Source organism: Paralichthys olivaceus, chromosome 24, assembly GCF_024713975.1.
Source record: "Paralichthys olivaceus isolate ysfri-2021 chromosome 24, ASM2471397v2, whole genome shotgun sequence".
Lineage (NCBI taxonomy): Eukaryota > Metazoa > Chordata > Actinopteri > Pleuronectiformes > Paralichthyidae > Paralichthys > Paralichthys olivaceus.
Genome location: NC_091116.1, coordinates 13,675,303 through 13,691,341, shown reverse-complemented (window position 1 = coordinate 13,691,341; position 16,039 = coordinate 13,675,303). Strand labels below are relative to the sequence as shown.

General features: G+C 48.4%; 2 protein-coding genes and 1 long non-coding RNA gene across 5 annotated transcripts in view; 1 reads left to right on the top strand and 2 right to left on the bottom strand.

The window, feature by feature from the left end:
- The first annotated feature begins 383 nt into the window (after positions 1-383).
- On the top strand, positions 384-1,743 carry mettl21a (methyltransferase 21A, HSPA lysine). The gene is made up of 3 exons (XM_020109466.2): positions 384-587; positions 682-787; positions 1,102-1,743. Exons 1-3 carry the CDS (start codon positions 444-446, stop codon positions 1,500-1,502), a joined length of 651 nt encoding a protein of 216 aa, XP_019965025.1. The 5' UTR covers positions 384-443; the 3' UTR covers positions 1,503-1,743.
- Positions 1,744-2,211: 468 nt separating this feature from the next.
- Positions 2,212-6,313, bottom strand: LOC109644135 (cyclic AMP-responsive element-binding protein 1-like). The gene is made up of 8 exons (XM_020109465.2): positions 6,143-6,313; positions 5,305-5,398; positions 5,069-5,215; positions 4,780-4,880; positions 4,501-4,640; positions 3,856-4,038; positions 3,601-3,754; positions 2,212-3,394 (listed from the first exon to the last, which is right to left on the bottom strand). The coding sequence occupies exons 2-8, from the start codon at positions 5,389-5,391 to the stop codon at positions 3,250-3,252; spliced, it is 957 nt and encodes a 318-aa protein (XP_019965024.1). The 5' UTR covers positions 5,392-5,398; positions 6,143-6,313; the 3' UTR covers positions 2,212-3,249.
- Positions 6,314-8,353: 2,040 nt separating this feature from the next.
- Positions 8,354-16,039, bottom strand: part of LOC138407107 (uncharacterized) — an 87,230-nt gene continuing 79,544 nt past the window's right edge. For all 3 annotated transcript variants that reach the window (XR_011240561.1, XR_011240560.1, XR_011240562.1), the window contains 2 exons: positions 10,446-10,883; positions 8,354-9,949 (listed from right to left, as the gene is read on the bottom strand). This is a non-coding gene — a long non-coding RNA (uncharacterized lncRNA). The remainder of the gene's footprint in view (positions 9,950-10,445; positions 10,884-16,039) is intronic.

Sequence of the window (16,039 nt, the reverse complement as noted above, 5' to 3'; positions counted from 1 at the left end):
TTTATAAATCCCTGCTTAATTTAAATCTTCACTTAATTATTACTGATGGGTGCTTATGATCATTATTGTTATTATTATTTTGACATTAAAAATCTAATTTCTCAAATAGCATATGAAATAGCCACCTATTAAAACCGTAAACATTGTGAACATGACACGTGAGTTTTTTCAATGTGTTTATCTGCATTGATTTTTTTCCCCCCGGCAGATATAGTTGCTCTCTGCTTTTATTTTGAAAGCAAAAACGGAAATGTAGACACATAGCTGCTGCTGCTCAAAAACCGTTGAGGACACGCCCACCGTAACACCGGGCTTTCCTATTGGTCGCTTTGTGCCATGCTGTTACCTGATTGGCCGGGAGGAGCTAAAGGCGGAAATAGAATGAACTCCCAGAAGAAGAGCGTCAGTGCGCATGTGCAGCAGCATCAGCGGAGGAGGACAACATGGCGCTGGTTCCGTACACGGACTCTTCACCTGTTCTGTCCAAACTCCACCGCTCATCCGCTCAGTTCAGCTTCGGCTCGCATCGCGTCACTGTGTCTCAGGACTGGAGGAGACATGGAGTCGCTGCTGTGGTGTGGGACGCGGTCAGACAGTCATTACCCTCCGCACATTCATCTCTGAGCTCTGTTTACATGGGATTAACATGTTTGTTTACATGGCATCGACACGTGTGTGCAGGCCGTGGTCCTGTGCGTGTACATGGAGCAGATGCAGCTGAAGGAGAAGCACGTGATTGAACTGGGAGCCGGAACTGGACTCGTGGGGATCGTCGCAGCTTTGATGGGTGAGACCTTCATCATGAACCAGATCAGAGAAGCACTGCAGACCTGAAGAACACGAGCACAGCGCCCCCTAGTGCTTAGACTTCTGTTCAGCATGTAGGCAAACAGCTGTTTAAACTTAACACATGTTGAGATTAAAACATTAATATAAACGTGTTCTCCTGGTTTCTGTGTTAAACTGCTGCTGCTCGTGCTCTGGAACAGGAATAACCACCGTGTGTCAGCAGAGGGCGCTGTTGCACATCGTCGCTTTCACCGCAGTAGATTATCAGAATATGTGTGAAACGCTGAGTCACGTTTTTCATTTATTTTCAAGGAGCCAAAGTGACCATCACTGATCGAGCCTCGGCCCTGGACCTCCTCTCCACTAACGTGAAGTCCAACCTGCCTCCGGACCGTGAGGGTTCAGCCACGGTGTCCGAACTGACCTGGGGTCAGAGCCTCGACCGTTACCCCGCCGGGGGATTCGACCTGGTGCTGGGCGCGGACATCGTTTACCTGGAGGACACGTTCGTGTCGCTGCTGCAGACGCTGGAGCACCTGTGCTCGGACTCCACCGTGGTGCTGCTGGCCTGCAAGATCCGCTACGAGCGAGACACCAACTTCCTGAGCATGTTCAGGGAGCGCTTCAGGGTGGAGGAGGTTCACTACGACCAAGAGAGAGACATCCACATATACAAAGCCTGGAAGCTGCTGGAGCCCAGGACGGATTTATGAGAAATAAAACAAGACATTTTACCAGAAACACATTTATTACCAGCTGCCAAAAATGTAATATTTGAATAGCTCTGACATAAAGCACTGTATCATACAAGTTGGTGCTGACATTTAGAAACTGTGTATACAAAAATCCAAAAGCAACATAAAAAAAAGCATATTACTGTCATGACTATACATAATACCTAAAAGAATACTGTACGACTCTGTTAGCATGAACACGTCCACTCTGCCTCTCACAGTCTTTGTGTTTTACATTTGGTCGCACTTTGCAATCCTGGAGCGGATGTTTGGTGAGAACTGATAACCGATCAAATTCAATATGTGAAGATAATGAATAACAAAACGTCCACAGACACTTAGTGATGACAAACTGGTTCTCTGTGTAAAATCCTAAAGAGGCTTCTCACCCGGCGGCGGCGAGATGACGCAGTGTGAAATGTGGTAGGATTGTATAAGCAAAGAAAGTGCGAATGCCACTAATCCTGTAAACGCAACCTTGACACCTCGTCTGTTGATGTCACAACAAACAGGCGTCCTGGTTATCAACAATCGGTTTTACAGAATTATTTGAAGCGTTCCCAAACTAAAAATTTAAAAACGGTATTACAAGACTAAAATACACAGACATGCCAGTGAAGGGCTGCACGTCTCTGAAATGTGAAATTGATTTTTCCTGTTGCATCAACACATAAGGCTCTTTTTTGGGGGGGGGGGGGGGGTCAGAATTTATGAAACTAACTTTAAAAACCAGGCAAAGAGAAAACAAATATAGATGAAAACAATTAAAACAATGTTTTTTGTTTAAATTATATTTGCACCAGCAACAGGAAGCAGATAAATGCGAGAGGAAGTTGTTTGTTCTAAATCAGAAAAACAAACTCCGGCTGTTCAGATTGATCCGCCACTCATTTGAATCTGGGTGTTTGTTGAGAAGATGGATGAAAATTTGAATCAGTTATGACTGAGAACAGAGATCAGTGACTTTACATGTGATTTTCTAGATTCAGTGCCGTCCACGTTCTCCAGTCTTAACCATGTTTTTTAAAGCTGCAACTCACATGAACCGAATCTCACAACCCGACCTGAAGGTCAGTTTTGTTCCATGTATCAAGGCAAGGTAAACAAGAGTTTAACAAAAAGTAAATGGCATCAGAGCAGATAATCTTACACATAAACCAAAAGATAAAATATCCATGACGCAGCCAATCTATAGTTCAAAGCATTAGTAAGTAACAGATGTTAATGCAAGAGCTCAGTTACGATTACAAACGTCGCACACAAAGGAAACGTCGAGACTTCAGAGCGTCTCTCTGGATTTGAAAGTGTAAAAATGTCCGTCGTCGTCGTCGGTGGTGACGTGATCGAGCTGTTCCCCGTTGCTGGTGATGTCGCCCAGTTCGTCCAGTGACTGGAACACTTCCCTTTGGGGGTGTGACACAAAAACAGCCTCATTGTCCGTTCCACCGCGAGGACCCCGTAGAGTCGAGGTCTCCACCGCGTCCGCTCGCCACGCCGTCAGACCCACGGGAACAGATTTAGGGATTAAAACCGGTGACGGGACCAGAGAGGGGTGTTATTTAGTTGTAATCCTGGTGAGTCACTTTACAGATTTTCTGCAGTCTTTATAAAGAAAGCAAAGAGTAGAAAAGGGGCGGTGACGTCCCGGAGCGTCTCTGAGCTCAGTCTCTGTACGGGGCGACAGACGGGCACCGAGTGAGCTCCTGGCAGGCGTTTGGTGATGATACTACTCAGATTTGTGGCAGTACAAGTCTTTGAGGGCTTTTAGTTCCTCGATGAGGGTTTTATTCTGGTTCTCCAGCACGGCCACGCGGTTCTCTAGACACTTGACGTACTCCTTCTTCTTCCTGCGACACTCGCGGGCGGCCTCTCTGTGTGACATTAAAGGTGTGAGTCTCATAAACAAAACCTTTATCCAATCACTCCCCCCGCCTTCTCTTAGATCAGGTTTATTTTTACACATCTATTTCTGCTCTCACTTTCTAGATAACTTTTACAAGTTAACTGTATCAGAGAATACAGAATTAAACTAACACCACCATCAGGCAACAGACACGACAAACTCAAGAACACAAACCTGTTTTTCATAAGTCGGACCTCCCTTTTACGTGTGACCTCCTCTGTGCCTCCCACTGAGCCCAGAGCGGGCGAAGTCGCCATCACCACCCCGGAAGTGATGGAGCTGGTGGGGGCCGTGCGGATCTGATAGGCCTGGACGTCACCAGAAGCGGCTGAAGGACGAAGACGGTGAGATATATGAAAATGGAATCATGAAACTCACTGACACTTTAAACTTGGGTTTCATATTTCAATCACTGAATTATGTCCCCACCTTGTACGACCACTTGGTTGCTAGGCACCAGGATCTGCTGGCCGTCGCTGGTCTGAGCGTACTGCAGGATGGTGGCACCAGGCTGTGCTGCAGCAGCGTTGGCCATGGTCAGAGTCTGCAGTCCCTGCACGCCATCTGTGCCGTTATTGGCCAGCTGGATGGCCCCGCCCTGCGTTATGGCAACTACAGAGGGACGATGTCACTTGTAACGATTAGTCTCAAGTGAAGAGAAGCTTTTTAAGTTCAAGCGTCGGATGAGGAGCAGTAAACATGACGTCAGTGTTCTGTGGTGTTTTAGTGTCAACATGCGGAATCATTGCGTCCTGTGTGTACTTCAAACAATGTGTCTATTGACCACTCTCTTATAACGCAGACTGAAATGTGTGTGTCCGCGACAAACAGAGTTAAACAGCATTAGTCGTAAAATTTCCCTCCATGAAAATATAACACAACAGTGGGTCAGTATATTAAAACATCTGATCACTAAGACCTGAGACAAACTACACTGAGAATAGATCCAGAAACTCAACATTCGATCGAGGAAATTATTTTTATCACAATGCTGTGTCCCCCGACAGGCACATTCTGAACAGTAACTTTTTATTGTGAAGAGCAAAGTGATGCTTCCTGTCCAGAGGTACTTACTGTACTGGCCGCTGCTGGTCTGATAGATGGGAGTGGGCATGGTGACGGTGGTGATGGTAGGAGCTGAGTCGTCCTCCGATTTCTCCTCCTCAATTCGAGGAACGGCCGGAGCATCTGACGACAAGTCGTTCAGGATCTTCCTGTGGAGCGGAACACGAATATCTCAGCAAACGTTTCCTCATCAGCACTGAAACTGTCGCCTCACACATTTGAAACAGTTGGAAACGAAAAGTTAAAAGTCACAGATTCAAATCTTTGTCAACGAGGCGTCGCACTCACCTGTACGACGGTCGTCTGGACAGGATCTCTCTCCTCTTCTGAGAATCGGTCACACTGTCCACGGACTCCTGAGAGTCTTCGCTCTCGGCAACAGTCGAAATCTGTGACAAAAATCATCCCACTTGAATTTCAACACAAAGAGTCATGATCAGAAGGAAACAGGAGAATTACAAGCAACAAATCTGACTTCTATTCAAATATTCATGTTTCCTGATGGACTTGAAGCATTCACTGATTATTATTTGTGCAATAAAGGTTGTTGTTGTTGTAACGAGGTTGTGTGTCTCACCTGTACTGTCTGGACTTGTGGGGACTGGATGACGGAGGGCTGTGCAGCTTGGATCACCCCGTGCACTTGGACCGTCTGACCGTTGGGTAACTGCACTAAGGTGACTGTGGGACCACTGGTGGTTACCTGACCTGCAGCGATGGACGCCTGCAACAGTGACACATACACAGATTCACCACCGCCCCCCCACGACTCTTCATTTCTCATAGTCATGGCACACAAGGGGTGAGCTGTACCTGGGCCAGAGTGATGTGCTGGGCCTCAGACTCAGAGACAGCCGTGTCACCACTTTGCTGAGTGTCTGCACCAGCCTCCATCTTCATCTGAAACCTGCACACAGGGACAAGCTGCTCGTTGGTGCATCATGAGCCAGAGTCTGTGGAGGTTCAGTCTCATGCACAACTTCACTGCATGTTGCTGGAGGAGGGTGTGGCTTCACATGTTAGCACAGAATTCATGTATAAAACACAGTGAGCGAGCTCCTTCCACTGCAGCACTGATCTATGTCATGTCAACTGTGGTTAGCATGTAGCAGACTCCATGTGTAAGATTAGCCCCAACACTTTAAATATGCTGCTACGCTACTGCCCGGAGGCTAAAGCTAACTCAGTGTTCCTGATGATATCCAAGCTGCAGATAGCATGCTAACATGCCCACAGACAAACAGTGGGTGTGAGCGAAGCTAGCAGCGACTCGGCTGAGCGGGTTTTTATTGAACTGTCGCTGTGTGGTAACGTGAAGCTAATGCTAGGTGAGCTAATAGCACTGGATGCTAGCTGTTAGCATGGAGGGAAATGTCTGCACGCATCGGTAGTTCCTGTGGTTTGAACCAGAGACTGTGACTCGAGCCCGGGAGGCTTGAGTCTGAGAGACGGTGTTAAAGTGAGCTAACAGGGATTAGCAGCCTCGGCTAACTGCTTTGTGACTTTATTAAAAACAGCTCGTCCATATTCAAGCTGTACCACAGCTCTTCTACAGCCGCCATGATCTCTTTGTTGCTTTGTGCGGGAATCGAACACTAACAGCTGCTGCCGGCGGCCATGTATCTGTCCGCCAAACATCAGATCCTCTTACCGACACAACTCGCTTCGTCACTCCCGGGGCTCCGGAGCTCCACTTTTATTCAGGCCGACACGTAAGAGCCCGCGTCAGGCTACACCTCCGCCGCGTCACCGGGAACAACAACACTGAGAGGAGGACGAGAGGGACGACGACAGACAACATCAGAGGAGCCGAGCGGGGCCGAGGGGAGCCGAGGGGAGCCGAGAGGAGCCGAGAGGAGCCGAGGGGAGCCGAGGGGAGCCGAGAGGAGCCGAGGGGAGCCGAGAGGGGCCGAGAGGAGCCGAGGGGAGCCGAGAGGAGCCGAGCGGGGCCGAGAGGGGCCGAGGGGGGCCGAGGGGAGCCGAGGGGAGCCGAGGGGAGCCGAGGGGGGCCGAGGGGGGCCGAGGGGGGCCGAGGGGGGCCGAGGGGGGCCGAGGGGAGCCGAGGGGAGCCGAGGGGGGCCGAGAGGAGCCGAGGGGGGCCGAGAGGAACCGAGGGGAACCGAGAGGAGCCGAGGGGAGCCGAGAGGGGCCGAGGGGAGCCGAGGGGAGCCGAGAGGAGCCGAGGGGAGCCGAGTTTTAATGTCCACGAGGTGGCAGCATACTCCTGAGTCCCTTATTGTATTTTATTTCTTTATTTCTTTTCCAGTTTCATCATAAACATAACGATGAATAACTATAATAAAAAAATACAAAAGAAAATGCACTGAGCTTGAATTTAGAAATAAACATATTTTTAAATTTAAATCAAACACACGTATATGAACAAAACATATAACAACATCTACAATATATAGTGTAGATATATATATATATATATTACGGTATTTTAAGTAACTTTAAACAGATGTTTTACTTTCAGTTGCTGTAATGGCTTTAAATGTCCACGGGGTGGCAGCATACTCCCATATTTATTGAGATGGCCGAGAGGAGCCACGTTGTTGTAATGACTCTTTATGTCCACGGGGTGGCGACATAATCCTTATTATCTATCAGCCTGATCTCATTAAAATGAACTGAACCAACAAACCACGTGATTAATGATGAAACCAGCGTGTGCTACTTATTATTATTGTTTTATTTTCTGCGACCATGAAGCCTGCTCATTACCTGTGTGTGTGTGTGTGTGTGTGTGTGTGTGTGTGTGCAGCAGCTGGTCAAAGTCCTGCAGGAAAATGAGACTTCAGGCCAATTTATGACATCATGTAGGTGCGAGGTCATTGCAGAGGCCTGTGGACACTCACACGTCAAACCTCCTCACCTGTGATTGACGGCACCGTCGCTGCCGCTGCACCAACCAATCTCCTTCCTGTGATAGTTTCCTGTTTGTATTCAAAGTCTGATAATGAAGCGTCACCTCGTCATCCTCCACAAATAAAACACATCAGCCTCAGAGCAGCTGTCGTCTCCGAGTCCGTCACTGATTGGACATTGATTTCCCTTTATAATAACCAGCAGCTCGGATCTCCTGAGCACTTCATCCTTGGCCGCCACACTGCATGCTGGGAGATTATCGGTTGTGCAGGTTTTTATTTCAGATTAACACAGAAACGTGAGTTACTCACTTTGATCATTGGAACAATGTGAAAACCTGGAGACGAACTGAGCAAACTAATGCTTCACAATATATTATTTCACATATCATGGTTTTTAAATATCAAACTGTTTATGATGTAAAACATATAAATATTGAAACTACCCTTTTCCTCCTGAGGTGAGTTCTTTATTTATCTTTTTTTATCATCAATAATCACATCTAATTATTTAATCATCAAAATAATCAGATAAAACTTTACACGAACAAACGTTGATTCTGTGTCGTTCCATCGTTTTCAGACTTCCTGTTCAGAACACACGAACCCTCAAACTCACTCTTTGCTTTTTTCTCTTCTGTCTAACGTCCACGTCAGGTTTTCAACATGGTCGTCGTGTCCGGATGTTAAATTTCTGACGCTGATTCCGACCTCTGCGGCGAGCCCACCCACCCCGACAGCGACCCTGTCTGCTCAGACAGCCACAGAGCGTCGGGAGGAAGAGGAGGAGGAGGAGGAGGAGGAGGAGGAAGAGGAGGAGGAGGAGGAGGAGGAGGAGGATGGGGTTTAATCTTCAGAATATGAAGCAAAGACCTGACTCCAATCCATCGCCCTCTCCTCTCTCCTTAAACCCGCCTGTCAAAGCTCCGGCTTAACACAAGCCTCCAAAACCCTATCGACAGCAAACCCCTGCACCCCCCCAACTTCTCCCATCCCTTCTCTCTGTTTCTCTCTCTTTACTCTTTCACGTGTTTTTAATTTACACCAGCACATGAAAAATCTCGACCCTCACCTTAACTCGTGGCCCGAGGCGGCGAGTGCAACACCTCGGCGTTGGGCATATCTGAGCGTATTAATAACATGCCTGATATATTCCGTCAACACTGTCGTGGAATTTTAAACGCACTCCTCAATCAAGCCGCACGGAAATATCATACCTGCCACTCAAGCAGGGCATTGTGGGAGATATCCGCTGGTGTGGGCGTGCGATTTGAATCCAGACGAGGGGGGAGGGCACCACGCGCTTGAATACCACTGACCTCATATGCATACTTCTCACTGAAGGCTGAATTACCTGAATCGCTCAGGAACCAATGCACCTGGATGTGGTTGCCATGGATACAGGGCCCCACAGTCCGCCTCGCTCTCTCTCTCTCTCTCTCCGGTTCTCAGATGTGACGACGTGAGTTCCAGAGAATTATTCTGCGGCTGCGAGGCACGACCGTTATCTAACACGCAGAGATTGTGCTGACCCAGACCCGGCGCTAATCTGGGCTGCGGGCTACACCGCGCATTGGCCGATCTCAATCAATCCGTCAAGGTGTCAGCACCTCCCCTCCTGCGAGGAGGCCGCTCCCCTCCCCCCCGCGTCTTCCCTCTGACCCTCCCTCCTTTCTTCTCTAAGGTTCCAGGACTGTAATTATTCCTCCACAAGTTTCCTCCTGTGAATTCACTCTTTTCATTTCACTGTATTTTCACCAGGACGTGATTATCGGCGAGACGTTTCCAGCGTGAGCTGATCAACACCACGTGTCGGCGACTTTAGTTGCACGCAGCCAGATGAACAGATTTTATATTTGCAGGAGCGTAAGGCCGTCGGACTTCTGAGGCACCAGCACCATCAGATCTGTGAATTCCTAAATCTAACTTGGCAGCAGGACGCAGAACAGACTCTGGTGTCGATCTAACACACGGACGCTCTGATGCTTTAAATCAGCTTCGACTAAGCGTCGCTGGAAGAACGAGAAGATTTTGTTCCTCGTGGAGTTGAGACAGAAGTCTGTGGACAGCCGGCTCCACGAGAGTAAACATACAGATATAATATCGAACAATTCAGAAAAAAAACCAAGATGGACAAAACAGGAAGCTTCGAAACGGCAGCTCAAAAACCAACAGGTGTAATTGTGAAATGACAACGTTGTGTAGCTGTTGTGTTTTTCTTTCCAACAAACATCAACGTGTCGTCGTGACGCTACATGAGTTTTTCATTCTAAGCACCATCTCGTTTCTCTGTGTTCAGTTTCTCTTTGACAGGATCTGTAATTTTCCTCTTTGATCGCCACAAGTTTGAAGCCGCTCTCTGGAGTTTCCTTATCGCCCGTGTTTGGCGGCGCGGGGCTGCAGGAGCTCTTCCCCGCACGACGCCGCGATTTGATTTCCAGGTTCTGCTTCTTCTCATCCTGCAAACGAAGCCTCCACGAGAGCCTGCGCTTTAATTAGGCTTCCTGCGGAGAAAGATAAGTGCTCACGCTGGAGGTGAAACATGGCCGAGCCCTGCGAGGAGCTGACTGACGCACAGGAAGTTCTACCTGAACGGGTAAAAAGGACAAAATGTTAAAATACAACTTTCACCATCAACGTCACAACATTTTATTTTTCTTATTTCAGCTTTTGATGCAGATGCTTCTTAAATCTCAGAGTTTCAGTCGCAGCACGACAGACAAAGACACACACACACACACAGTAGGCCTTGTGCTGGACTGTGTGTGTGTGTGAAGTTAGCACAGTGCTCCTTCCCGTCATAACATGTCATTCTGGACACTATTACTCCCAACAGAGTCCGACACTCGGCTCAGTGACACAGAGCGTAAGGTCATCCGTCAAACCGAGTGTGTGTGTGTGTGTGTGTGTGTGTGTGTGTGTGTGTGTGTGTGTGTGAGTGTGGCGATGCTTGACTGTATATGTTTATTTTGTGTGTTTCTCCAACATGAATATATTTCTAATTGTGAGTGTGTGTGTGTGTGTAGCTGTCAGTCACACAGCAGAACACTGTTACCTCACACACACCGTGATCTCCTCCCTCACCTCCTCTTGCTGCCGGGTTCAAAGGTTGCCATGGCTACCCAGCGTCCCAGCGGGAACACAAAGCGCTCGGCCCCGGAGTCGTCGGAGTGCGTGTGCTCGGCGGGTGGGGAGGATGCGTTGACCTCTGACCCCTCTCAAGGTCTTACGCCGCCGGAGAGCGGGAGGAGTCGGAAGGAAACAGGGTTGTAAATTCCACTGATCCTCGCTGAGAGGCGGCCCCGGGTCGTGGGCGGCGTGGACTCCTGAGCCCGTGGACTCGTGCCAGCTGCCTCCCGGATTTCACAGGGCCCTGGGCGAGCGAGATAGCCGCCCTCTAATCCGCCACGTCTCTCTCACCTTGCCTCCTCTGTGTTTCTCAGATAGTGCATCTTTTGTGTCACATCTCCGCAGCTGTCACCGCCGCCGCTTGTAAGGATGATGCCGGCTTTGTGTGGGTTCCTGTGTGTGTGTGTGTGTATGTGTGTGTGTGTGTGTGTGTGTGTGTGAGACAGAGGCAAAGATGAATTCACATCAAAACCAGCAGATGTGAGAGATGCTTTTACAAACCACACCCAGAAACAAAGCAACGTTGGGTAAAATATCACAAATATGATGCAGATCTGAAACATTTATTCCAAACGAGGAGCGAAAACAATAATCTCAGCTTTTGTCTTCTTCATTCTTATTCTTCGAACGTCTGATTCTACAGAAAGAATCCGTTTCAGAAACAGAAGTGAAGTCAGACGCGTGTTTGTGTTTTCGTCTGCTGACGATGAGTCTGACAGTTTTCTGGATATTCTGGATTCACGCGCGTTGTTTGTTCGATGCTGTTTGTTTCTGCCGGAGTCGGTCTGATGTTAAAATCTGTCTCAACGAGTCTCACGTCAGTTTAAAAACCTTCCAGCATCTTAACACTCGATCTTATAACATTTAACATTTTCTACAACGTGTTTAACACGAGGGCAAACTTTTTACCTTTTCATCTAATTATGTGAAGAAACACAGAACTTTCTCTCAGTGCTCAGACGACATTTGTGTAGAGGAGGAGAAGCTGTGTGTGTGTGTGTGTGTGTGTGTGTGTGTGTGTGTGTGTGTGTGTGTATGCATAGGGGAATAGGAAGGGACAGTCAGGAGCAGGGTTATTTACTGCGCGGCCCAGGCGACCTGTCCGTCCTCACGTCCGGCCCCAGCAGATTAAGATGCAGCCGCTGGCGGCTGCCACAGCAGTCTGAGATTGATGGGGAACACGGGGGCCACAGAGGCCCCGCAGAATTCTGAACAGAGCCTGCAGGTCCCGAGCAGCCGTGCTGCCAGCAGACAGCAGCTCCTCCCCTCCCTCCCTCCCTCCCTCCCCCCTCTTGTCACCATTTTTCTATCTTTTTTTTTTTTTTCTTACTTTTCTTTATCGCTCTGTTGCTCTTCCTGGTATTTTTTTTCTCTCTGTCACTCTGACGCTTTCTGCATCCCTGTTTTTCTGTGTCTCTGTCACTCTATCGCCCCACCGAGCCCCCGAACCAGTCTCACAGCCCCCCCCCCCCCCCCAGCCCCAGCCCCCGAATCCGCTGTCTCAGCAGCTTCAGCAGATTTGGATGTCACGAAAAACTGCAGGTGTGTCAGCGTCGTGTGTGTGAGAGAGAGAGAGAGAGAGAGAGAGAGAGGGCGAAAGCGAGGAGGGATTTGCTCGATAAATAATTCTCTGGTTAAGATGTGGAGCAGGAAAGTTAACGTGAGATGGATGCACGAGTTTAGAATGAATTTCAGCGGACACACCCTCATCACACTCTCCATCCACGCTGCTGCGTTTTCAAACTGAAACCGTCTCTGTCCACACTCCGCGTCAGTTTCAACCTGAATTAGAGACGCGGACAAGGAGAAGGTTGTTTAAGCTGCTGGTCCCGTTTCAGTGTGAAAACTCTGATCTCAAACTCCCAGTGGTCACGTGATACGTGTGTTCAGGTGTGCGAGCGTGTGGACAGAGACGGTTGCATGTGGTTGTATGGATGAAGCCAAACGTCTCCGACAGTCTGGACACAGTCGTGTGGATGCAGCCTCGGTTTGTCAACATCTGCATGTGTGTCTGCGCTCGACAATAATTCTGATGTTGCTGCGAGGGAAGAGGAAAAAGATGAGCGTGGAAGATGGATGGATGTGTGTGTGTGTTTGTGAGGGCAAAGAGTGTGTGTGTGCTGAACAAACTGCACTGGCAGGGTTTTTGTTGGAGTCCCCAGGGCAGAAGATGCATGAGTCAGCGGCCAGTTGGATTTATAGCCAATTGATTAAATTAGCATTTGTTCTGCGACTGGGGCAGCGGCCTGTCGGTATCAACATGCACTGAAACACACACACACACACACACTCACCACAAACAGACACACACCTGTGCAACAACGGCAGGAGCCCGAGAGAAACAAGACAATGAGGGAAGAGGGGAAGAAAAGTAGCAGGACACAATTAGCGTTGATGTCGATAAGTCAACATGATTAACATCAGGATCAGTGGGATGTAAATACTGGAAGAGACGCTCGCTTCCTCCTGAGCTGCTCCCTCGTGTGATACAGCCGCTGAGCTCTGGGGTCGCACACACTGGGCTTGCTGACAAGCCTTTTTTATGACATTCATCAAAGCCATCTGCCATTTTCCGCTCAATTAATTTGTTATGGGAAGTGGGATCAATTAAGTGCGCACGGTAATGGCTTTATATCCTTGTTTCGCTTTTATAGCCCAATATTTTCTGTGCTCCACTCTGGCATGAAAAGGCGAAATCGATATCCAGAGCTATTTTCCCCTCCTGTGGACTAATTTGTTTTTGCCACTCTCTTCCTGGCGTGATAAACTGGCTGTAATGAGGGGTTAGGGTGAGGGGGACACGCTCAACATAAACTCCAGCCAACAAGCGCACCGGGCGACGAATGCCGGAAACCGGCGACTCTAATCTGGCGAGATCTCATTGGGATGTGCGGATGTCGTCGGCCACACTTAACTAAAGACCAGGCAGTTATCAGCGGGGATTGACCTTCGGCCCGGCGATCGTCCAACACGCCGGTCACCGGGAGCGACGGCGAGTGGCTTAGGCGAGGATGAGACAGTGATGATAAGGACAATGGGCGGCCGAGGCGGAACAGTTGGTTTGACAGTGACGGGCGGAGCGGCGCCGGCTCGTGGCACCATTAGTACAAGTGTCACGAGCCGCCGGTGTACTCGCATCGCTCACCTCGACCCCTGCGACGTATTGATCCCTCCCCCATTAAGACTGCTGATGGGCTTGATGATATGACGAAGGAGCGAGCGTGTGTGTGTGTGTGTGTGACTCCAGAGCAGGTGGAGGGGCCCGTCGGAGCAGCCCTGATGACATTGCCATATTGATTTTGACATCTCCTGGTTGGGATGCGTCTTAGAGCCCGGGTCTTAAACTAAGGTGACCAAAGTGTCACCTTGTTTGTGTCAGCAGGCTCTCAGGGGCCACAGAGGTCCCCGCTGTACGTCCCCGAGCTTAACATCGCTGAGGCGATTTTAAAACGTCTTATTTTTCTTTGGAAACCCTGTTGCTCCGCAGAAACGCACTCAGGGACCTTTTGTTTTCGGAGGAAATACAAATCTCAAGCACGACATTGGATATTCTCACACATCCGCTGTACGTTGTCTGGTTCAAACCTCCTCCAGATCCAGATCGGTTTGACTGTGGGGCCACGCGATGAAACAAGGTAGAGAATTATCGTAACTTTCTTCAATGGAACAAAAGTTCAGCATGATAATAATATCTGCACGGAGAGGACGTTCATGAAGTGTCTCGTTAAATAAGTGTTTTCTGGTCAAACAATTGTCAGAGCAGTTGTTTCAAATGTGCAGTTTAATACGGCTGCTGATGATAGTGACAGTCATTTATATTTATAAAAACTAATCGCAATGAACAGTTTGGTTTAATGATCAATTAATGATTTACCGAGATTTATTGTGCTCTCCGTCGTCGTGCAGAATGACTTCTTCCTGAAGTTCTTGGTCTTCTTGTTGAAAACAAGAGTTCCTCTTGAATACGTATGAAACTGTTGGTGCTGCTGCAGGTTTGTCTTCCACCCCGGGGGTCACAGCCTCCCCATTCTTCTCAAAGTGCTTTAACGCCGAAGTATTTCTGCACCGGTGAACGTGATTCATCACTCGGATGGATGACGAGCTTTTTAATTTCTACCAAACGCAGCGTTGTAGCCCAGTAACGTCACAATCATTTCATTTATATTGAAAGTAGCTGCAATCCACTGAAGAAATCAATGCACGTCTATGCCTAAATTTGCCTGCCACTCCGCCTTAACTTTTTGTTTTGACACTTCATTGCAGCCGGAAGACGTATGAAGCAGAGAACCGTGATAGAAAAAAAAAACAGTGCCCATTAATGGATTTTTGGAAAACAATGGTCGGCTGTGAGCCGAGGGAGCGAAGAGCGACCTGCAGAGGAACACGCGGCAGCTCCAGACAAGCAGAACCACCACTGGCCTGAGACTTTACACACCACGGGCAGGAAAAATAAATTACACTTGTATTATCTTAATCAATAAATCATTACTGCATTGATTTATTGACACATTAGTTTAATTACTGTAAACAAATGAGACCAATTAACGGCCTCGGCATCGTTTGCATCGTGGAACACTGGGTCACAGTCTGCCGCATTGTTGAACAACACAAAACACAGAGTAACACTCTCGTTTAGTCCGCGTCCGACTGATTCATCATATAATTATCCACGGCAGAAATTATACAGCTCGTAGGAAATGTTAACGTCACTGCAACAAGCTGTAAATGCTCAACTCTTATAGATGAGAGATAAAAACAGACGACATGACTGCCCAGAAACCAGAAGCAGCTTTTGAAAGAAGTTTGTTTCTAAAAGTGCTTCAGTTGGGGCGTCGGCTCTGAAAGTGGGCCGGGCTCGGGAGAGGAAGGGTCATCCTGCCGGACACAAGTTTCATTCACAATCAGGCGGCGAGCGCCAGCTCCACGCAGTGGGCGGGAGGGGGAGCGAGACTTGGCTGTCTGTCAAGAGCAGCCGCAGATTAAAACTCCATCGATCCGCCTGTAATTTATTTATCAATTCAACTAAAAATTAAACATTGACCTCGTTCTTTGAAAATCCCTCCTTTTAATCTTGCAGCGCACGGCGACCTGAATAACAAGCGGTCACACGTGGGGCCTTTCATCCCCAAAAGTTAAACAAGTTGTGGAGAAGCAGCATCTCTCTCTCGCTTCCTCTTTAGAGTTCTAACACGAGACTATTAAACTCAACACTTTGACTCCTGCTTTGCTGCATCTCCCAAAAGCCCCTCAGGACGTCTTCATCTTCTGACAATAAACAACTCGTGCGATTCTCTCAACTTCACTTCCTCTCCGCACCATCCGTATTCTCGTCACTCCTCCTGCTCTTCTGATCTTTTCTTCCCTCTCTGGCGATCACTGTCTTTCTCTCGACGCTCTTATTTTACTCACAAATGCCAGAATACACTTTCACAAGGTAACTTTCTTATCACCGCATCAAAAGCGTCGTCTCTTCTCGACGCCAACACTCGTCTCTGCCCTCCTTTGTCGCCCGTCAGCTGCAGATGAGCCGAGTTTCTCTTAAAACACGA